This window comes from Pongo pygmaeus, chromosome 5 (genome assembly GCF_028885625.2).
Source record: "Pongo pygmaeus isolate AG05252 chromosome 5, NHGRI_mPonPyg2-v2.0_pri, whole genome shotgun sequence".
In the NCBI taxonomy this organism is placed as follows: domain Eukaryota; kingdom Metazoa; phylum Chordata; class Mammalia; order Primates; family Hominidae; genus Pongo; species Pongo pygmaeus.
The window spans coordinates 136,532,475-136,548,712 of record NC_072378.2 but is presented as its reverse complement, the minus strand read 5'-3'; the positions used below and the strand labels follow the sequence as shown (position 1 = coordinate 136,548,712).

The window sequence follows — 16,238 nt, the reverse complement described above, 5'->3', positions numbered from 1 at the left end:
GATTTAGAATAGAACAGTTCTGCCTGAACCATTCTATTGTTCTTCATGGCCTGTGATCCTGAAATGTGAGAGCATATTTTTCACAAATAATTCTTGCACTGAGTTGGCTATGTTTTTACAACTTAAAACATTGTACCTCATTCTCATTCATATATGAGTTTGACAAATATGAGTCAGAGAAATATCAGGACTCTGGGGAAATGTAAAGCTGAATGGTGGCCCTGTTTCCCTAACTTGGCACTAACAAGCAAGTGATATCTTCATGGACATGGGTGTTTCTGTAGCCCCCAAAGTGGAATGAGTCACGTGGACCATGTCTGCATCTGTGTTCTTTCCTTGAATGTTTCCTCCCCTGAGCAGTGGGATCCTTTTATTGAATCCAATTCGTTGACTGGTAACATGTTACCTGGTGAGAATTAGGATATTTTCATCTTGTGATATTTTAAAGAAATTATCTTTATTTTTAATTGTTCATCTAGACATGCCAATGGCTACTTAGGCCACATTTTGAGCAAAACTCACAGGGTGGTTTTTTTTTTTTTTAAACCTCACGTGTGTATACAAAAAGACACAGTTTAAAGGATTTGTTTAAAAGAACAAAGCATGAGAAATACAGTGAGATACAAGCTCATAACCAAACCTAAATAAGTAAGCAGATCTGATTCAACACGAAAAAAGATTACAAAACAAGTCCTAGTTTTGTAGGAAGCACTATCTGAAGACAAAGTTGCAGGATACCCTGCAAGTCCCTTTGTGGGGAGCCATAAGCAGGGAGAAAGAGCCTGGTTTTTACTTAGCCTAGCAGGGAGTTATAGGTAGGTCAGGGTTTCATAAATAAGGTCCTGACAATTCATCACTGTTGTTAAAAGGAAGAGCAGGTTTTTCCTATCAGGCCTGGCAGTGATATGTATTCTCTCTCTGTCTTAATTTAATCTTAACTTTACTGTCAGCTTACTACACACAGTTCTTTGATTCCTTTCTTCTCAAGCAATGAAAGAATTAAACTTGGCAAGTCAACTATTGATGGTCCATGGACAAAGAGAACAAGATTGTAAAGAAAAAAATCTGTGGATGATCCAATAGCTGTGGGTTTTTAATTTAATTTAATTAATTAATTTATTTATTTTTGAGATGGAGTCTAGCTCTGTTGCCAGGCTGGAGTGCAGTGGCGCGATCTCAGCTCACTACAACCTCCACCTCCCAGGTTCAAGCGATTCTCCTGCCTCAGCTTCCTGAGTAGCTGGGATTGCAGGCACGCACTGCCATGCCCAGCTAATTTTTGTATTTTTAGTAGAGACGGAGTTTCACCATGTTGGCCAGAATGGTCTCAATCTCCTGAACTTGTGATCTGCCCACCTTGGCCTCCTGAAGTGCTGGGATTACAGGCGTGAGCCACTGCGCCCCGCCACTGTGTTTTAACTAGTAATTGGAATCCTGTTGAAATATTGCAAGAGAGCCATTAATAGCCAAGAAAAAAAGACATTTTCACATTCTTTTTGTTTTTACCAACAAATGAGGAACTCAAGAACTCCCCAGTTGAATGAGGGAGGCAGCTGCATCAAGTTTATGCCTCATTTTACTTCAGATTTTTATTGTACTAGTGGCTATATCATGGGCTTACCCATTGGATATTTGGTAGTTTTTTCTCTGTGAGCTCTTCTTCAAGACCTAATTGTAACATAAACTATCAACTCAGAACTACTAAGAATACCTCCAATCTCATTTATTTAAATTATTATATAATTATAATTTAAACAAAGCCATTTTTTAGTCCCAAGGCAGAAACCCCATTAGCTAAAATAGTGTCTTCTTTCCTACCTCTACTTTTCTTGTCCCCAGCAATTGCCTTCCTTGATATTTGACCTCATATACATTAAAAATAGACTGTTCAAAAGCCCTATCTGTACCATCAAACCAAAGTAAGAGAGGTTTGGAAATAGGAATACATCTGACATATTCTCTTTTGGGGCCTCACCAAGCTGAGAACTGCAGAATACTAAAGTGATAAAGAAAAATATATCAGTTCACAGTTTTACAGAAAAAAAAATACAAAGCTAGTGTTAACTTTCCACAACCTCCCTTCTTACCCACATCAATAATTTCAACTTACCATCCACCTATTTCATAAGATCTTCACACTTTCTTTAGCACCATCTGATAATCTCTCCTACTTCAATGAAAATACAACCAACTTTCCAAAATTTCCCCTGAACCTTAATTCTGCAAGCCTCAGTCTCTCTACAGGAACTTATTATAGGCCAATCAGTATTTCCTTTGTATGTTAGGAGAAAAATCTCCAAAACAGTTGCACTTAGGAAATGAGTGCTAGCTGTCATTCGATCAGCACGAGGATCAGGTTGATAGTGGCAGAAACAGTCATTCTCCCACTACCGCACTGTTTAAGGTAAAAAGAAAGGGGCATCAACAATTTTCATCTAACATTAGTTGTGCTGAAACTTCTAAAGAAAAGGTTCAGTGCACAGCGTTTAGCAGCCTAGAGAAGAATGCTGTAACAAACTGATTTTACGGCCAGGTGTCTGCAGAAAAAATGGCAACGAAATTCCAAGGTGACACTCCAAGCTAGAGACATAATTAACTACAATGACCTGCCAGGAAGGTAAAGTCTATTATAAAACTGAAATATTTTCTTTACTTAAATAATATTAGCTTCAGCTAAACAGTTGGGTAGTTGTTCACATGAGATTAAGGAAAAAGAAAAATCCAGTTACTATTGACACTAAAGAAATGCACACCAACCAAACACCAAAAGTACTTTGGTACTGTAGCCATAATAGACAAATGTGTGGCATGGGAGCAGGGAATTCCCTGATGGTTAGATGTCAGGGTCATAGAAGGTTTTCGAGACCTGCTATGTCTCCTGTGAGGCTGACGCACCACCATGTTCTGTAACAAGAGTCACATAAACACAAGCTTAGCAGCTGGCTTGTTAAAACATCGCTGTGTTGAAAAGTGACTGATTCAGGCTTGTTGAAGGGTCTCATTAATCTGAGGAAACAATGCTTGGTGCCATAGATTAAACACTATGGTCTCAAGCAGAATGCATGTGAAGTTTCCAAAATGTTTCCTCAAAGACTTTATTCAGTTTTGGTTTGTGACCTTAGCTGGAAAACATACAGATGAACATGGACAGGCAGTTGAGAAAGACATCTATGAGGATTTAAGTCGGGCAGCTTTCAGAAGATGAAAGATGTTTAAAGTTAAGGCCTTTATCTGCAAACAATAGTATATTAATAAACTCTATACCATATTTACAAATGCATTCTCTTGTATTAAAACTAACAGTATTCTGTTCACAGTGCCATTGTTTATACAGGTAGCAATCCCATAATACTCATGTATTTTGGCATGGGAATCAGTAGCGTTTGGTATTTACAGAAAATGTACATGGGTGAATATAAACATGTCACAGAATCCATAAAAGACAGATTGGCTAATGGTGCAAAGGAATGAACTGTACAGCACCTTCCCTTCGGATTGGATAGGAAACGTGGTTTCTTAAACTGAGAAGATGCCAAGTCTCTGCCCCAAAGTGGCATAATAAAGTCAATAGCAAAACAATGAACCCCCTGTTCAAGTTTGGGTACATTGAATGACCTTAGTCCAAAGTTGCAGATCCATTGTCTAGTGCATAAAATATAAAAGTTAAAAAGATGATTTATTATTTTTATAATAATAATTATTATTAAAATAGAAGGTACTTTCTCTCACACTTTCATTTGTGCTCTTGCACTTAAGACCAATATCCTTGGCGTTGCAAATATGCTGGTGTTTCTGTCACGCAGATCAGCAGTCAGATGGCAAACGCTCAAACGCTCCGGACTTAGGAACTGCTGCCTGTTCCAGTGCGACCCGGAACAAGGCGGACACGGCAGGAGCACCTCATTCTTCCCCCTAGTCTTCTCCTAGCCTGCCCGTGGGATCAGCTCCCACATTGCTGAATGGAGTCGCTCATTTCGGCAGCGAATGCTGAGGTGACAAATGGCTTCTGTACATTTGCGAAAAGGAGGGGAGGCAGGTAAGTGGGGAGGAAGGTGGCGTTCCAAAGAGCCCCAGGACAACACTCAGAAAGTGGCTGGGCTGCTGCGTGAGGGCCCCTCCATGCTGCTTCTGCCCTCTGGGGGCCCTGCGGGAGGAGAGCCGCGTCTCCGCGTCTAAGCTGGGCCGGCCCCTAGGGGCTGTCGCCTTCCTGCTCCTCGCTCTCAGTCCCTTGGCCTGCGTGGTCGTGGTCAGGCCCGCTGCCACTGCTGCCCCTGCTTCTGTGCTGCCTGGGCAACAGGCTCTTCCACTGGGCCTTGTTGTGTGCGAGATGGCCCAGCATGTTCTCCGACAGGGTGCTGTTATCCGTGAAATGGGCCCATTCCCGGAAGAGCGGCTCCACGATGTAGCTCATGAAACCTAGAACAGGCAAGGCAAGGCTCAGCAGCACAGGGTGGTGAAACCTGCTCCTTTCTCCCTCCCAAGCATGACTGGGGACCCACCATGCCCTGCTAATATTTGTATCTTTAGTAGAGATGGGGTTTCCCCATGTTGGCCAGGTTGGTCTTGAACTCCTGACCTCAAGTGATCCGCCCGCCTCGGCCTCCCAAAGTGCTGGGATTACAGCCTGAGCCACTGTGCCCGGCCTTACTTAGGTTTTACTGTATTTCCTTGATGAGTACCTCTGTGGGGAGAAATGGCAAATGTTTTCAGCCTAATAAAAATTTCCAGCTCTGGGGCCAGAAGGGCAAGCAAGATAATGGTGGCTACCCTCAGCCTAGGAGCATAAGATGTGTCACTTTGGGCTTGTCCCTGAACGGCTTTGTGCCTCAGTTTCCTCATTTGCAAAAAGATGCTAAAGAGAATACTAAACTCGTAGGGTTGTTATGACAATTAAATGACTTAATGTATGTACAATGCTTAGAAAACTCTTGGCACATAGTAAACTCCCAGTGAATGTTGGCTATTACTTGCAGAGGGAGAAAGACATATAAGTAAAAAATGTATAAAAAAAAAAAAAAAGTGTGTGCTGGAGCTAAAGGCAGGAAGAGAAGGGATGGAGAGGGCAAATGACATCAGAAAAGGACACCTCATGAATTTAGATCAGTTGCATAATTCATACCCTTACCCTGTGGGATATCTTTTTCAAGATGATCATTTTACAGTTCTGTCTTGCTTTCAGTTATGTTAAATAACTAAGTTTAAAGTTCACTCATTTTCAATAGATTTTTACCTGTATGAAAGTTCCGCTTTAATGACTAGATAAGATTGTTTGATATGAGACTTCTTTGTTTGCATGTCTATTCTCTTACATATTTAAGATTTGTTTCTTTCTAATCGCGTTTTGCCACGTTAATGTGCTTTTCATAATAAACATGACTTGTTTATTATGAAAAGATAACTTTCAGTCTGAGAACTGTTGGAATCATCACAAACTTGGACTTATTTAGGTTTTATTGTATTTCCTTGATGTGTAGCTGTGGGGAGAAAGGCAAATGTTTTTCAGCCTGACAAAAATTTCCAACAGCTAATCCTGTATGTTTACAGGCATGTGAATTACAAGGATAGATTTGATTATCTTTTTGTTGGACAAACAGCAGACACTTGGCCTTTGAGAACGCCATGGAAATAGAAGAGGGATGCAGCAATACACAGTGTTATTGTACATTTCTGCATTGTTTCATCTTATGTGAAATATGATTTAAATATTGTGAGATCATAGTAGAGAACCTGAACTGGAGGGGGAAAGTTAAATCAGTGACTTGATGTCTGTATATGGAATTTTGGTAAGGTTGTACAGGGTGTCAGCAGATGAGGATTTCACGTTTTGCTTGCTGTTCTTGAATTTTCTTTACCTCCTCCGCAATCTCCATATTTAATTTCTAATATCATTCGCCTTCAAAGAGATGAGATATTAGATATCTAAAAAGACAGTTTGCAAAATTATACTATTCTAAAGTTCAAAGTGTGAATATTTATCAAGTTTATCTCAGTATAAAAAAGTTACAAATCCAACTCAAAAAAAAGCCTCATTTTCTTAAGTGACCCTGGCACTATATCTGTATTTATACTTTCAGATATAAAGACTTCTTATGCTAGGTAGGAAACTGATTTTAAAGTCTGAATGGACACCAAGAGGCAGTTTTTCAAATTAAGGCTTCCACATTATCAGATTTGGAAACCTGTTCCATCAGTGTGTTCTGCCAACCTCCCTTTTCTCAAAGGATGAGCTGACATTGCTGGGCTGTTGTCCTCCTGGAGGGATGGTGGGGTGGCGGGGGGTTGGGGGGAGGAAGGGGGAGTAGGGAGGAATGGTAGCCTCAGAGTAGACAAGGATTGAAGGAAAACCTCTTTCTCTTTAGCCTTCTATAGATTTCACCAATTAGAGAGTCATTTGATTTAATACCTTTTTTGTTTTAATTAATTAATTTTTTAAGAGATGGGGTCTCACCCTGTCGCCCAGGCTGGAGTGCAGTGACGTGATCATGGCTCACTGCAGCCTTGACCCCTTGGGCTCAGGTGATCCTCCTGCCTCAGCCTTCTGAGCAGCTGGGACTACAGGCACATGCCACCACACCCAGCTAATTTTATTTTTTTGTATTTTTTGTGGAGATGGGGTTTTGTCTTGTTGTCCAGGCTGGTCTTGAATTCCTGGCCTCAAGGGATTTGCCCGCCTCAGCCTCCCAAAGTGCTGGGATTATAGGTATGAGTCACCCCGCCCAGCTAATACCTTCCTTTTAAAATGTAGAATTTGGTAGAGAGAGGGAAGCGTGGAGTTGCGGAGGAGATATTAAGCCCTAGTTCCACTTGGGTAGATATAAATTACTTCAAAAGAAAAATCAGATCTAAGCCTGAGAGTAGATCTCAGAAAATTCTCATTTTGGATTGAGGCAGGAAAAAGAGGGGAACATTTCAGTCAGAGAGGAATAAGGAAAGAGGAAATAGCTGCATTACTTAAGACCCACTGGAAAAATCGTTGTCTCGGGGGCTAGAGCCTGTAGCATCCACCAAGTTCCATTTATCTCTTTGGATTTTTCCGGTTTAGCCTGATCTGTCCCTGCCACCCCACTTCCCAACCCTCAACCTCTACGAGCTGGCAGATGTAGAGCAAAGGCAGAGAAAGATCTATGTACTAAGTATTGTTTTGTAATCAGCTTCCCTTTCTCTTTATTATTGGTGTGCTGGTGTGGCATCCATAGGATTTCCCTATTCACTCAACCCCCAGCCCCTTTTTTAAAAGAGGTATCTATGGTAACCACATTTTCCTGAGCTGAAAATCAGGACATATGATCTGACAAAATAAGTGTGTTCTCATGACAACAACAGGACAGAGTCCCTGAAATCAGGTCTGTCTCACAAATCCAGGTTGTGTGCTGAACCACACGAGTCCTTTTGTTTGGGGGGTTCAAAATGTCATTGACAGTTGCCTGGTAAATTTCTTTCCAGCTGGAGCTTAACACAGGGAGCCTCAGGATTAGGACTTTGGTTAGCATCTAATTTTGAATCACGTCTGCAGAACCTCCATGGCTAAAGCAATTGATAGGAGAGAATTGCCTCCCAGGAGGCTGAGGCTGCATTTCTGTTGCTGATATTCCCTGCAAGCCACCTAGCAACTCTGTATTATCTTTTCTGGGTTCTATTTTTTTTTATGCCACCATCCCCAGCTCCCAGCTTTGGGGTGGAGGAATTGGTTTGATTGTGAAAACTACATAACAATATTAAGGACAATTTGAAAAAAAAATGCTCAATAATCAAACACACCTATTTTAATAGTTGTATATTCCATTGAAATCTTTATAGCTAGATTTATTTTGTCCTTATTTCCTGAGGATGATTTTATGACTCCATTGTGGGACAGTGGATTAGATTTGACCTTCAGTGATATTCTATAATTCTAACTTACCCTGGTTTTCTTAATTTTCAGGTTATGTTTTCAGATACCCCCTTCCCTACCAATGTCAAAGCATTAAACTTTGAGCCTTGCAAAGGTCTGTAGCACTGTGAATGCGTTCAGCTGTCTGAAGTCTATAGGAACAGGTATAAAACATGAACTGGTACATGTCAGGGTCAGAGTTTATAAGGAAAAGAGTTAAAGTTCTGAGTTTGGATTCAATGGAAGGGAACCGCAAGGAAAAGAAAGACTTGCTTTAAAGGTGGGTGGACTTGATGGAGTGTCTTAAGGTGTGATAGAAAGTCTTACCGAAGCAAAAATATTTCCTCCACTAAAGTGCCTAAAATTTCCACAGTTTGATTTGCTTCTTGGCCTAATGCATAACTTAATTAGATAAAGCAATAATTATTTTGGATGCATTGGCATCATACTTTAACAGTTTCCCATCAGTGACACTTGGAAGAGAATGTGGTTTTAGGAGAATAACCCGAAAATAAGTTTTGAAGGAAGGACTAGTGAAACTGGGGATCCCAGGATGTGGCGGGATAGCACGGCTTGTAGGCTCTAGGCCTAGAGACTGGGTTCTTGGGAGCGAGCATTAGGGATGAGGGGTAGCAACCCAGACTGGAAGGGTCCTAAAGGCAGATTCTGCTGATTCCCACCTTCAAGCCCTGCAGAGAGTGCGAATAGTTGATTCCTGTTACTTTTCTTCTACTCTTTTTGGTTTTGATTCTATTCGAAACTACAAAATTAAAATAATACGAATTAGTTAAGGGCCTATAACAAAGCTTCAATCCTAGGTTTCGTAAGTTCTCAATAGATAATTAGCTAGTAGATTAGTCACGATTAAAGTGTTAATTTGGACTCTGCCATTCAAAAGGATGTTGATTAAACCTCCAGTGCCGATCTTTTGAAAGCTGTGTTTAGATCTTTTCTTTTTTTGAGAAACTTTTGTGAGATGTGCCAAAGGTATTTATTTGGAATTAACACTGAATTCAACTCACCAATTTGTATACTAGGGATGGAATCTTTCTGTTGATTACAAAGAGGACTGATTTCCAGTTCAAATTTCTGTTCAAGTTCACCTAAGAAGAAAGAAAAAAAAAACCACATTGGTAATCTAGAACTTATAAAATGAGTATTAATAATTTTAATGACCTCGTCGGAAGAAGTTATTCTGGGAATTACTGTTTCCTGACTTGTTATCCCTTAGGGACCCTTCAGCACCGACTTGCTCTGCCTTACTTCAGTAGTTTCCGTAAAAATTTAAAATACCACAGTGCCAATGACCGTTCATAGTGGCTCATTGCTAGTAGGTGTGCTCTGGGACTAGAATAAACTTTTGAACAAGACCTATAAAAACAAGAAAACAACAAATGAGAAATTTCCTCACATGAAATAAGTTATGGCTTTAAGTGACAGGTTAAGAAAACAGGTTTTGTCCTTCCTTCTCCCTCCTCTGCTTTCACGCTGCCTGACCCTAGTCTTGTTTCGCCTGAGGACAACTAGGAACAGTAAGTAGGTAGGAAATGAGGTAGAAGGACCAGAAAGATCTCATCTGAGTAGCACCTCAGTCTGTAACCACAAAATTAATCAGAATCTCCCATTCTGATTCCTTAGAATTTTACCTAATGCAACTGAAGGTGAAAAAAAGTATAAAGGTCAGAATGGTATTTCTTTTTTTCTTTTTGAGACAGAGTCTCATTCTGTCACCCAGGCTTGAGTGCAGTGGCATGATCTCGGCTCACTGCAGCCTTGAACTCCTAGGCTCAAACAATCCTTCTGCTTTAGCTTCCCAAGTAGCTCAGACTACAGGCATGTGCCACCATGCCCGGCTAATATATATTTTTAAATTTTTATTTTTAGTAGAGATGAGGTCTGGCTATGTTGTCCAGACTAGTCTTAATCTCCTGAGCTCAAGCAATCCTCCTGCCTCCATCTTCCAAACTGTTGGGATTACAGGTGTGAGCCTCTGCACCCAGCTTGAAATGTTTTTTTTTAATGCCTTTGTCAGCTATCAGGCTGGTGCAAATGTAATTGTGTGTTTTTTTTTTTGCCATTACTTTCCATGGCAAAACCTGCAATTACATTTGCACCAACCTAATAGAAGATCAAAGGAGAAATGCATTGTACAAAACTTTATTGAAATACTTCATCAGTCCTTCCTGAGCATAAAAAATTGAGTAATTTTTGTGTTGGAAAAAACAATCTGGTTAATCAGTGGAAGGTTCAGTTACGAATCTACTCTGCTAAAGTAGAAGAGATAAAAACACAACATTTATATAGTGATTACTGTGTGCCAGGCACTGTTCTAAGCATTTTACATATGTTAATAAAAAAAATTGTCATTGTTTTTTGTAAGAGGCAGGCTCTCACTCTGTCACCCAGGCTGGAGTGCAGTGGTGTCATCATAGCTCAATGCACCCTTGAACGCTTGAGCTCAAGGGATCCTCCTGCTTCAGCCTCCTGAGTAGCTGGGACTTACAGGCATGTACCACCACTTCTGGCTAATATTGTTTTGTTCACTTTTTTTAAAAATAGAGATAGGATCTCTCTACATTGCCTAGGCTGGTCTCAAACTCCTGGCTTCAAGCAATCCTCCTGCTTCAGCCTCCCAAAGCATTGGGATTACATGTGTGAGCCCCCCTCCCAGGCATATGTTAATTAATTTAATCCAAATAACAACCTTATTATAATCCCCATTTTATAGATGAAGAAATTGAGACACAGGGAGGATTAAGTATACTGACCCAGTATGTTGCTAGTAGGTCACACCACTAGTAAAGCGGGGAGCCTGGATTCCAGCATGGGAAGTTTGGCATCAAAGTGTCTGCACTTAACCATTGAGCTGAAGCCCTACAGAGGCCACAGTTCTGTCATTTTAAGACTGTAGTCTGCCTCCTGGGGTCTCTTGTCCCTGGTAATCCTTAAGGCTGAAGTGAGGAAATCATTCGGGCTTAACCTGAGTGGTTCAGGGCAGTCTGGCCACCCTAACTCTTCAACTCAAGATGATCATAGCCTTCTGAGGGCAGGCCAGGACACCATATAATAAGACGAACTCTCCTAAAGCCAGTTTCACTCCTCACCTCCGTATTTCTGTTAATAGTGATTTTTCAGTCAAGTGTGACACTTCGGAGGAGTTGTCTTTGACTTCTCCCTTCTCTTCACCCTCCATCCCATCTGAGCCTGGCTGGGGACCCTGCAAGGGTCCCTGCTTGTTTCTTCCTCTTAAATCTTGTTTCACATCCTATTTCTCCCTCTTAGAAGACCTTTTTTTTGCCCCCTTTCACTCTGCTTTAACCTGGTCTGGTGTGTTGATGATTTATTCTTAGTTGTTGCTTCTTAGCTAGTTTTCTTCCTCCAATTCTTCTTCCACTTCAACTATATATATTGCCCTAAACGCACTTTCTGAGATGACTCTCATTGTCATGTTCTCTATTGTAGCCTGGTGCCCAGGGGCCTCCACAATCCTCTCGTTCTTATCTTCTATGAGACCGAGCTGGTCTACAAGGCAGGGTGCATCCCGGCCTCAGTGTTTTCCATTCCATTCTATCTAGACCAGCGCTGTCCAGTGGGATTTGCTGCAAGGATGGAGATGTTCTCTACATTGCCCACTGTGGCAGCCCCTTGAAATATGATCAAGACTGAGGAACTCTATTTTTTATTTATTAACTTTTAATTTAAATTTAACCAGTCACATGTGTCTTGTTACCATATTGGAAAGTATAGAGCAATGCACATCACTCAAAACTGAGCTCAGATTCTACCTTTCAAGGTACTGGATCTTCTCCTGTGACCTCTATCATTAGAGGTTTTCCAATTAGATCATTTATTCATTCACTTATTCAACACGCTTATGTTTCAGACACTTTGCTAAGCAATGTAGAGAATATAAAGGGGAAATTTGCATAGTTTCTTTCCTCTGGAAACTAAACTAATTAGTACTTTGAGAGTACAAAGCATAGACTACCTGTAGTTTTTTGTATTCTTCATAATATCTCCAGTGGGGCTTTGAACATAGGACAATCAGTTTTGCTGAGGATTAGACAAGGCTGGAAGCAGATGTTCAATAAAATGTTCTAGGAAACTAGGTTGAGATGATATCAATCTGTAGTTACAAGAGGACAAAGTCTAATTTTTTAGGGTTTTTTCGGGGAGAGGAGGGAGGTATATGGTATTTGGAATCCTAATCTCTGTTCTGAGAATATAAGTTTTTCTAATTCATGGGGTCTTGTTTTCCTTTCCCCCTGTGTCCTCAACCTTGATTTTAAGGGTTTTCCTTTGCTTAACATAATGAATCACATTAAAGTTACTTTGTCCAGGACAGTTAGTAGTCTGTGGAAGCCTGCCTGCCAGGAGCAGGCTGGAATGAACTGAGATGAGTCCAAATCTTAAACTGAAAGATTAATCAAAATGACACAAGTCATCCTTATAGAATTAAATAATAATTCAGTAGGGAGGACAGGCACTTTGGATGACCAGGGAATCTACTCTTTTTTTTTTTTTTTTTTTTTTGGAGATAAGAGTCTCGCTCTGTCACCCAGGCTGGAGTGCAGTGGCGTGACCTTGGCTCACTGCAAGCTCTGCCTCCCAGGTTCACACCATTCTCCTGCCTCAGCCTCCCAAGTAACTGGGACTACAGGTGCCCGCCACCATGCGCAGCTAACTTTTTATGTATTTTTAGTAGAGACGGGGTTTCACTGTGTTAGCTGGGATGATCTCTATCTCCTGACCTCGTGATCCACCCGCCTTGGCCCCCCAAAGTGTTTGGATTACAGGCGTGAGCCACTGCACCCAGCCTATAATCTTCTCTTAAAACAAGCAGAATTTCTACTAGACCATAAGGCTATTACATAAAAAGGACTAGATATACTTTCTATTCTTCCTCTGCCAGGAAACATGCCAGAGGAAGGTACATGGAAGCCTGCCTTTAGAGATCAGTGTTACAAATGTTCTAGGTTTTTCCATCTTATAATGCATGCATATATTACTAGGACAATAAGCGCTTTTGAGAAAAGAGGTTTGGTTTTTTTTTTTTTTTTTTTTTGGAGACGGAGTCTTGCTCTGTCGCCCAGGCTGGAGCGCAGTGGCACGATCTCGGCTCACTGTAACCTCCGCCTCCTGGGTTTGAGCAATTCTTTTGCTTCAGCCTCCCGAGTAGCTGGGACTACAGGTTGTGCTGCCACACGCGGCTGATTTTTGTATTTTTATTGGAGACTGGATTTCACCATTTGGCCAGGCTGGTTTCAAGTTCCTGACCTCAGGTGATCCACCTGCCTCAGCCTCCCAAAGTGCTGGGATTACAGGCATGAGCCACTGCACCAGGCCTGAGAAAAGAGATCTTATAGGTTACATTTCTTGGTTGATACCATTTACTGTACTTAGTTGACAACTTTGATTTGCTGGCACTACGGGCCTTACTATCTACCTAAGTGACATGGTCCTGCCCCAAGGTGCTCAGAATCCAAATAAGGTGCAAGATGAGAAAATAAAAGGTTTACACTGCAGTCGATGCTGACTTGTGTACTTTAATCATGCTGGGCATGATTGAGTCAAAACCAAGTGGGCTAGAGTAGATTCTTTCCTCTGTTTCATTGTTTGATTTGCAAGGACGGAGATCTTAGCCCCTTTCTCACTATGCTATTTCAATATTTAACATATCAAACAGTAAAGAAAGTATTGATTATATCTAATTTAAAGCCCCCTAGCTCCAATTTCATCATATTTCCTTTTGTTTTACCTTCCTTGGAGATTTTATTTAGGGGCAACTAGAGCTGAGATTTTGATTTCTAACCACTTTTACTCAATTCAAGTGAAATTATATACAGAATTATAGGAGTTACATGAGCACTTTTATTCTGAGAGAAAGATACAGTGAGCAGAGCCTTCTGGCCCCACATGAGCTCAATCAATTCTTCTGTCTCTGGGGCCATCACAATGTCATTGACGCATCTTTCAATGGTGCCTTCTCCAAAAGGCTCACTGTTGCTATTTGACCTCCCCACAGAGCTGGTATGTGGGACACTTCAAGCTTTATTTGTTCTCAGCCTCTCAAACCTGATTCTGTCACTAGCATGAGGGCACTGTTGATGCCTGAACAAACATCCTGCACATTGAAACCCAGCCTGAAGAAACAAGGCTGTATTTAAAGGTTGATACCCCACCCAACATCAAGATCCTGCTTGCTAATTCATTGCTTTATTTCTGAATGAGGTTAATCTTTTAAAAATTATACCCTAATTCAGGGCCATTTGTCTTTTCACAGCAAAATCCTTCTACCTCACTTTTGAAACTATATTTGAAAGGAAGAACTCACTTTTTGGTCAGCTCTGTCCAATTTCATTATTAATTTTTTTTTTAAGAAAGCAAGGAGAAGGAATACAAAAGGAGTCTAAGTCCTTCTGTCAGAGTGGAAAACATTGACCTCAAATGACATTTAGCCTTTAGGCTGCACTCAGCTCATTAAAATGAAGGTCAAAGTCAAAATCAAACTATCCCACACATTCTTATATCCACAGAGGAGAGCCATTTATAATGAATGTCCTACTTTTGCTCATTTTTATTTTGCCTCATTACTACCTGTTTCTGTAGTAAGTCAATACGTCAATGTTATTTATTTTTAACTTTTTCCAAAAAAGGGTTGGATGAGTTCCAAGAGGGTAAAAGAGAAAGGTTAGGATCACAAGAGTTGATGAGAGAACAAATGTCATGATAGATCAGCCATTTCCTGTTTTATTAGGATAAATGCCTAAAAGAAGACAGGGCAATGAAATCTCAGCTGTTGGATCACTACTAACCTTGCCTGTAGAATTCTTCACAGACCCTTTCACTCCACTGCTTGCTCATCTCCCAGATTCTACAAGGATTGCAAATGTCAGCACACTTCAAGGCGATCTGAGAAATGACAGGATAGGGAGAGATTGTGAGAGGATGTTCTTTCAGTTGCAAAAGCACCCCAAGCCAAAGAGGCTATCAAGCTGTTCAGTCTGCTCATAGTACCAGGCCCATATTTACAGAGTACCTCCCTGACATGCCTCTTCAGGAAACTGCACTTATTCACCATGATACAAAGCCTGCATTGAGAATGCTGGCTTTATAGCAGTGAGGAGAGAAGAGCCACAGTCCAAGGACATGGAGCTTGCTGGAAGAGACTTGGGTGGGCAGGCCAAGGAAAGCCATGGCCTGGCTCCTTCTGTAGCTCCACCTCCTGAATGCAGGGAGGTTGCAGGGTCCCTGGCCAGGCTCAGATGAGGTCATCTGGACCTCACTCTCACAGTAGCCACACTGACGAACTCCATACATCACTTAAATTATGCGTGTTGGGATTTATGTCTGCATGTGTAAGCTCAGACTGCCAGTCAGGGAACGAAGCCGTATCAAACGTAGGAATGCTTTGTTTGCACAGCTAAATTAGGGCCTTCTTGACTTGCCTCACACTGGTCTGGATCTGAGATGCCAGCTTTTTGTCAGTAATGATGACCCTACGAGGGTTACCTTGAATTCCCAGAGAAGCAGATTCTCCCTTTTAACCACCACCTGCTACCAAGAGACCAGCAGTGTCCATTGGTTTGACCTAATTCCTTGGCATCACAGAACAGATAGCAATGTTGGGGTCTGGAAGAGCCTTGGATCATATCAACTTGCAAATTTAGTTGTTTATGTTTATTTCCTGGTTAGTGGGGGTACCAGTACATGTTGAAGTAGAGGTAAGTGTCAGAGAAGCATCCTCCAGCCTCTGCCTTAAGGAATGCATTTGAGTTAGCAAGCCTTTCTTTCGAAATGCAAGTGTTCAAGACCAAATCTTTCAGCTATTCACAACTTGGCTTTAGTCACTCAAATCAGACACCTGGTTGATCCTTGTGGCATTCAGGGACTAGAAGCCTAGTTTGGAAAGAAATAAGGAAGGAGTCATAGTTCTACAGCTGGGAGTAGGGTATTTCCTGGCAAAGATGGAGCACTTTGGACAGCTACAAAGGGTAGCATGAAAGCCTGGAACAAAAAAGACTGCACGATTCAATCTCCAGGTGTAGCTCCATCTCATCTATATACATGAGTCTAGGGTCCATTCACTATGTTTTTTGCACCAAAAGAAAAGAAGGAAGACAAGAGAAAATGGAAGATAAAGAAAGAAGGTTCTGGTTTGGATACCAGGTCACATTTTTATTTGTGACGTCCACTCTGCCCTGATGTAATCTGTCATGTCACAAATGGCTTCTTGCCGTGGAGTAAAACAGAAAGGAATGGACTTGATCCAATGTAATTCAATTCAGTTCAATTTTATTTTTTGCTGCCTAAAAATAAGACCAGATAAAAATGTTTAAGACTCAGATGAAAATAGAAGTTTAGGTAG

At 41.2% G+C, this 16,238-nt stretch overlaps 1 protein-coding gene across 4 annotated transcripts in view; it reads right to left on the bottom strand.

The window, feature by feature from the left end:
• Positions 1 to 438: 438 nt before the first annotated feature.
• Positions 439 to 16,238, bottom strand: part of PDE7B (phosphodiesterase 7B) — a 355,502-nt gene continuing 339,702 nt past the window's right edge. For all 4 annotated transcript variants that reach the window (XM_063666621.1, XM_054491063.2, XM_054491064.2 and 1 more), the window contains 3 exons: positions 14,686 to 14,782; positions 8,893 to 8,973; positions 439 to 4,416 (listed from right to left, as the gene is read on the bottom strand). In XM_063666621.1, the coding sequence (XP_063522691.1) occupies positions 4,190 to 4,416; positions 8,893 to 8,973; positions 14,686 to 14,782 (405 nt within the window). In that variant the 3' untranslated portion in view covers positions 439 to 4,189. The remainder of the gene's footprint in view (positions 4,417 to 8,892; positions 8,974 to 14,685; positions 14,783 to 16,238) is intronic.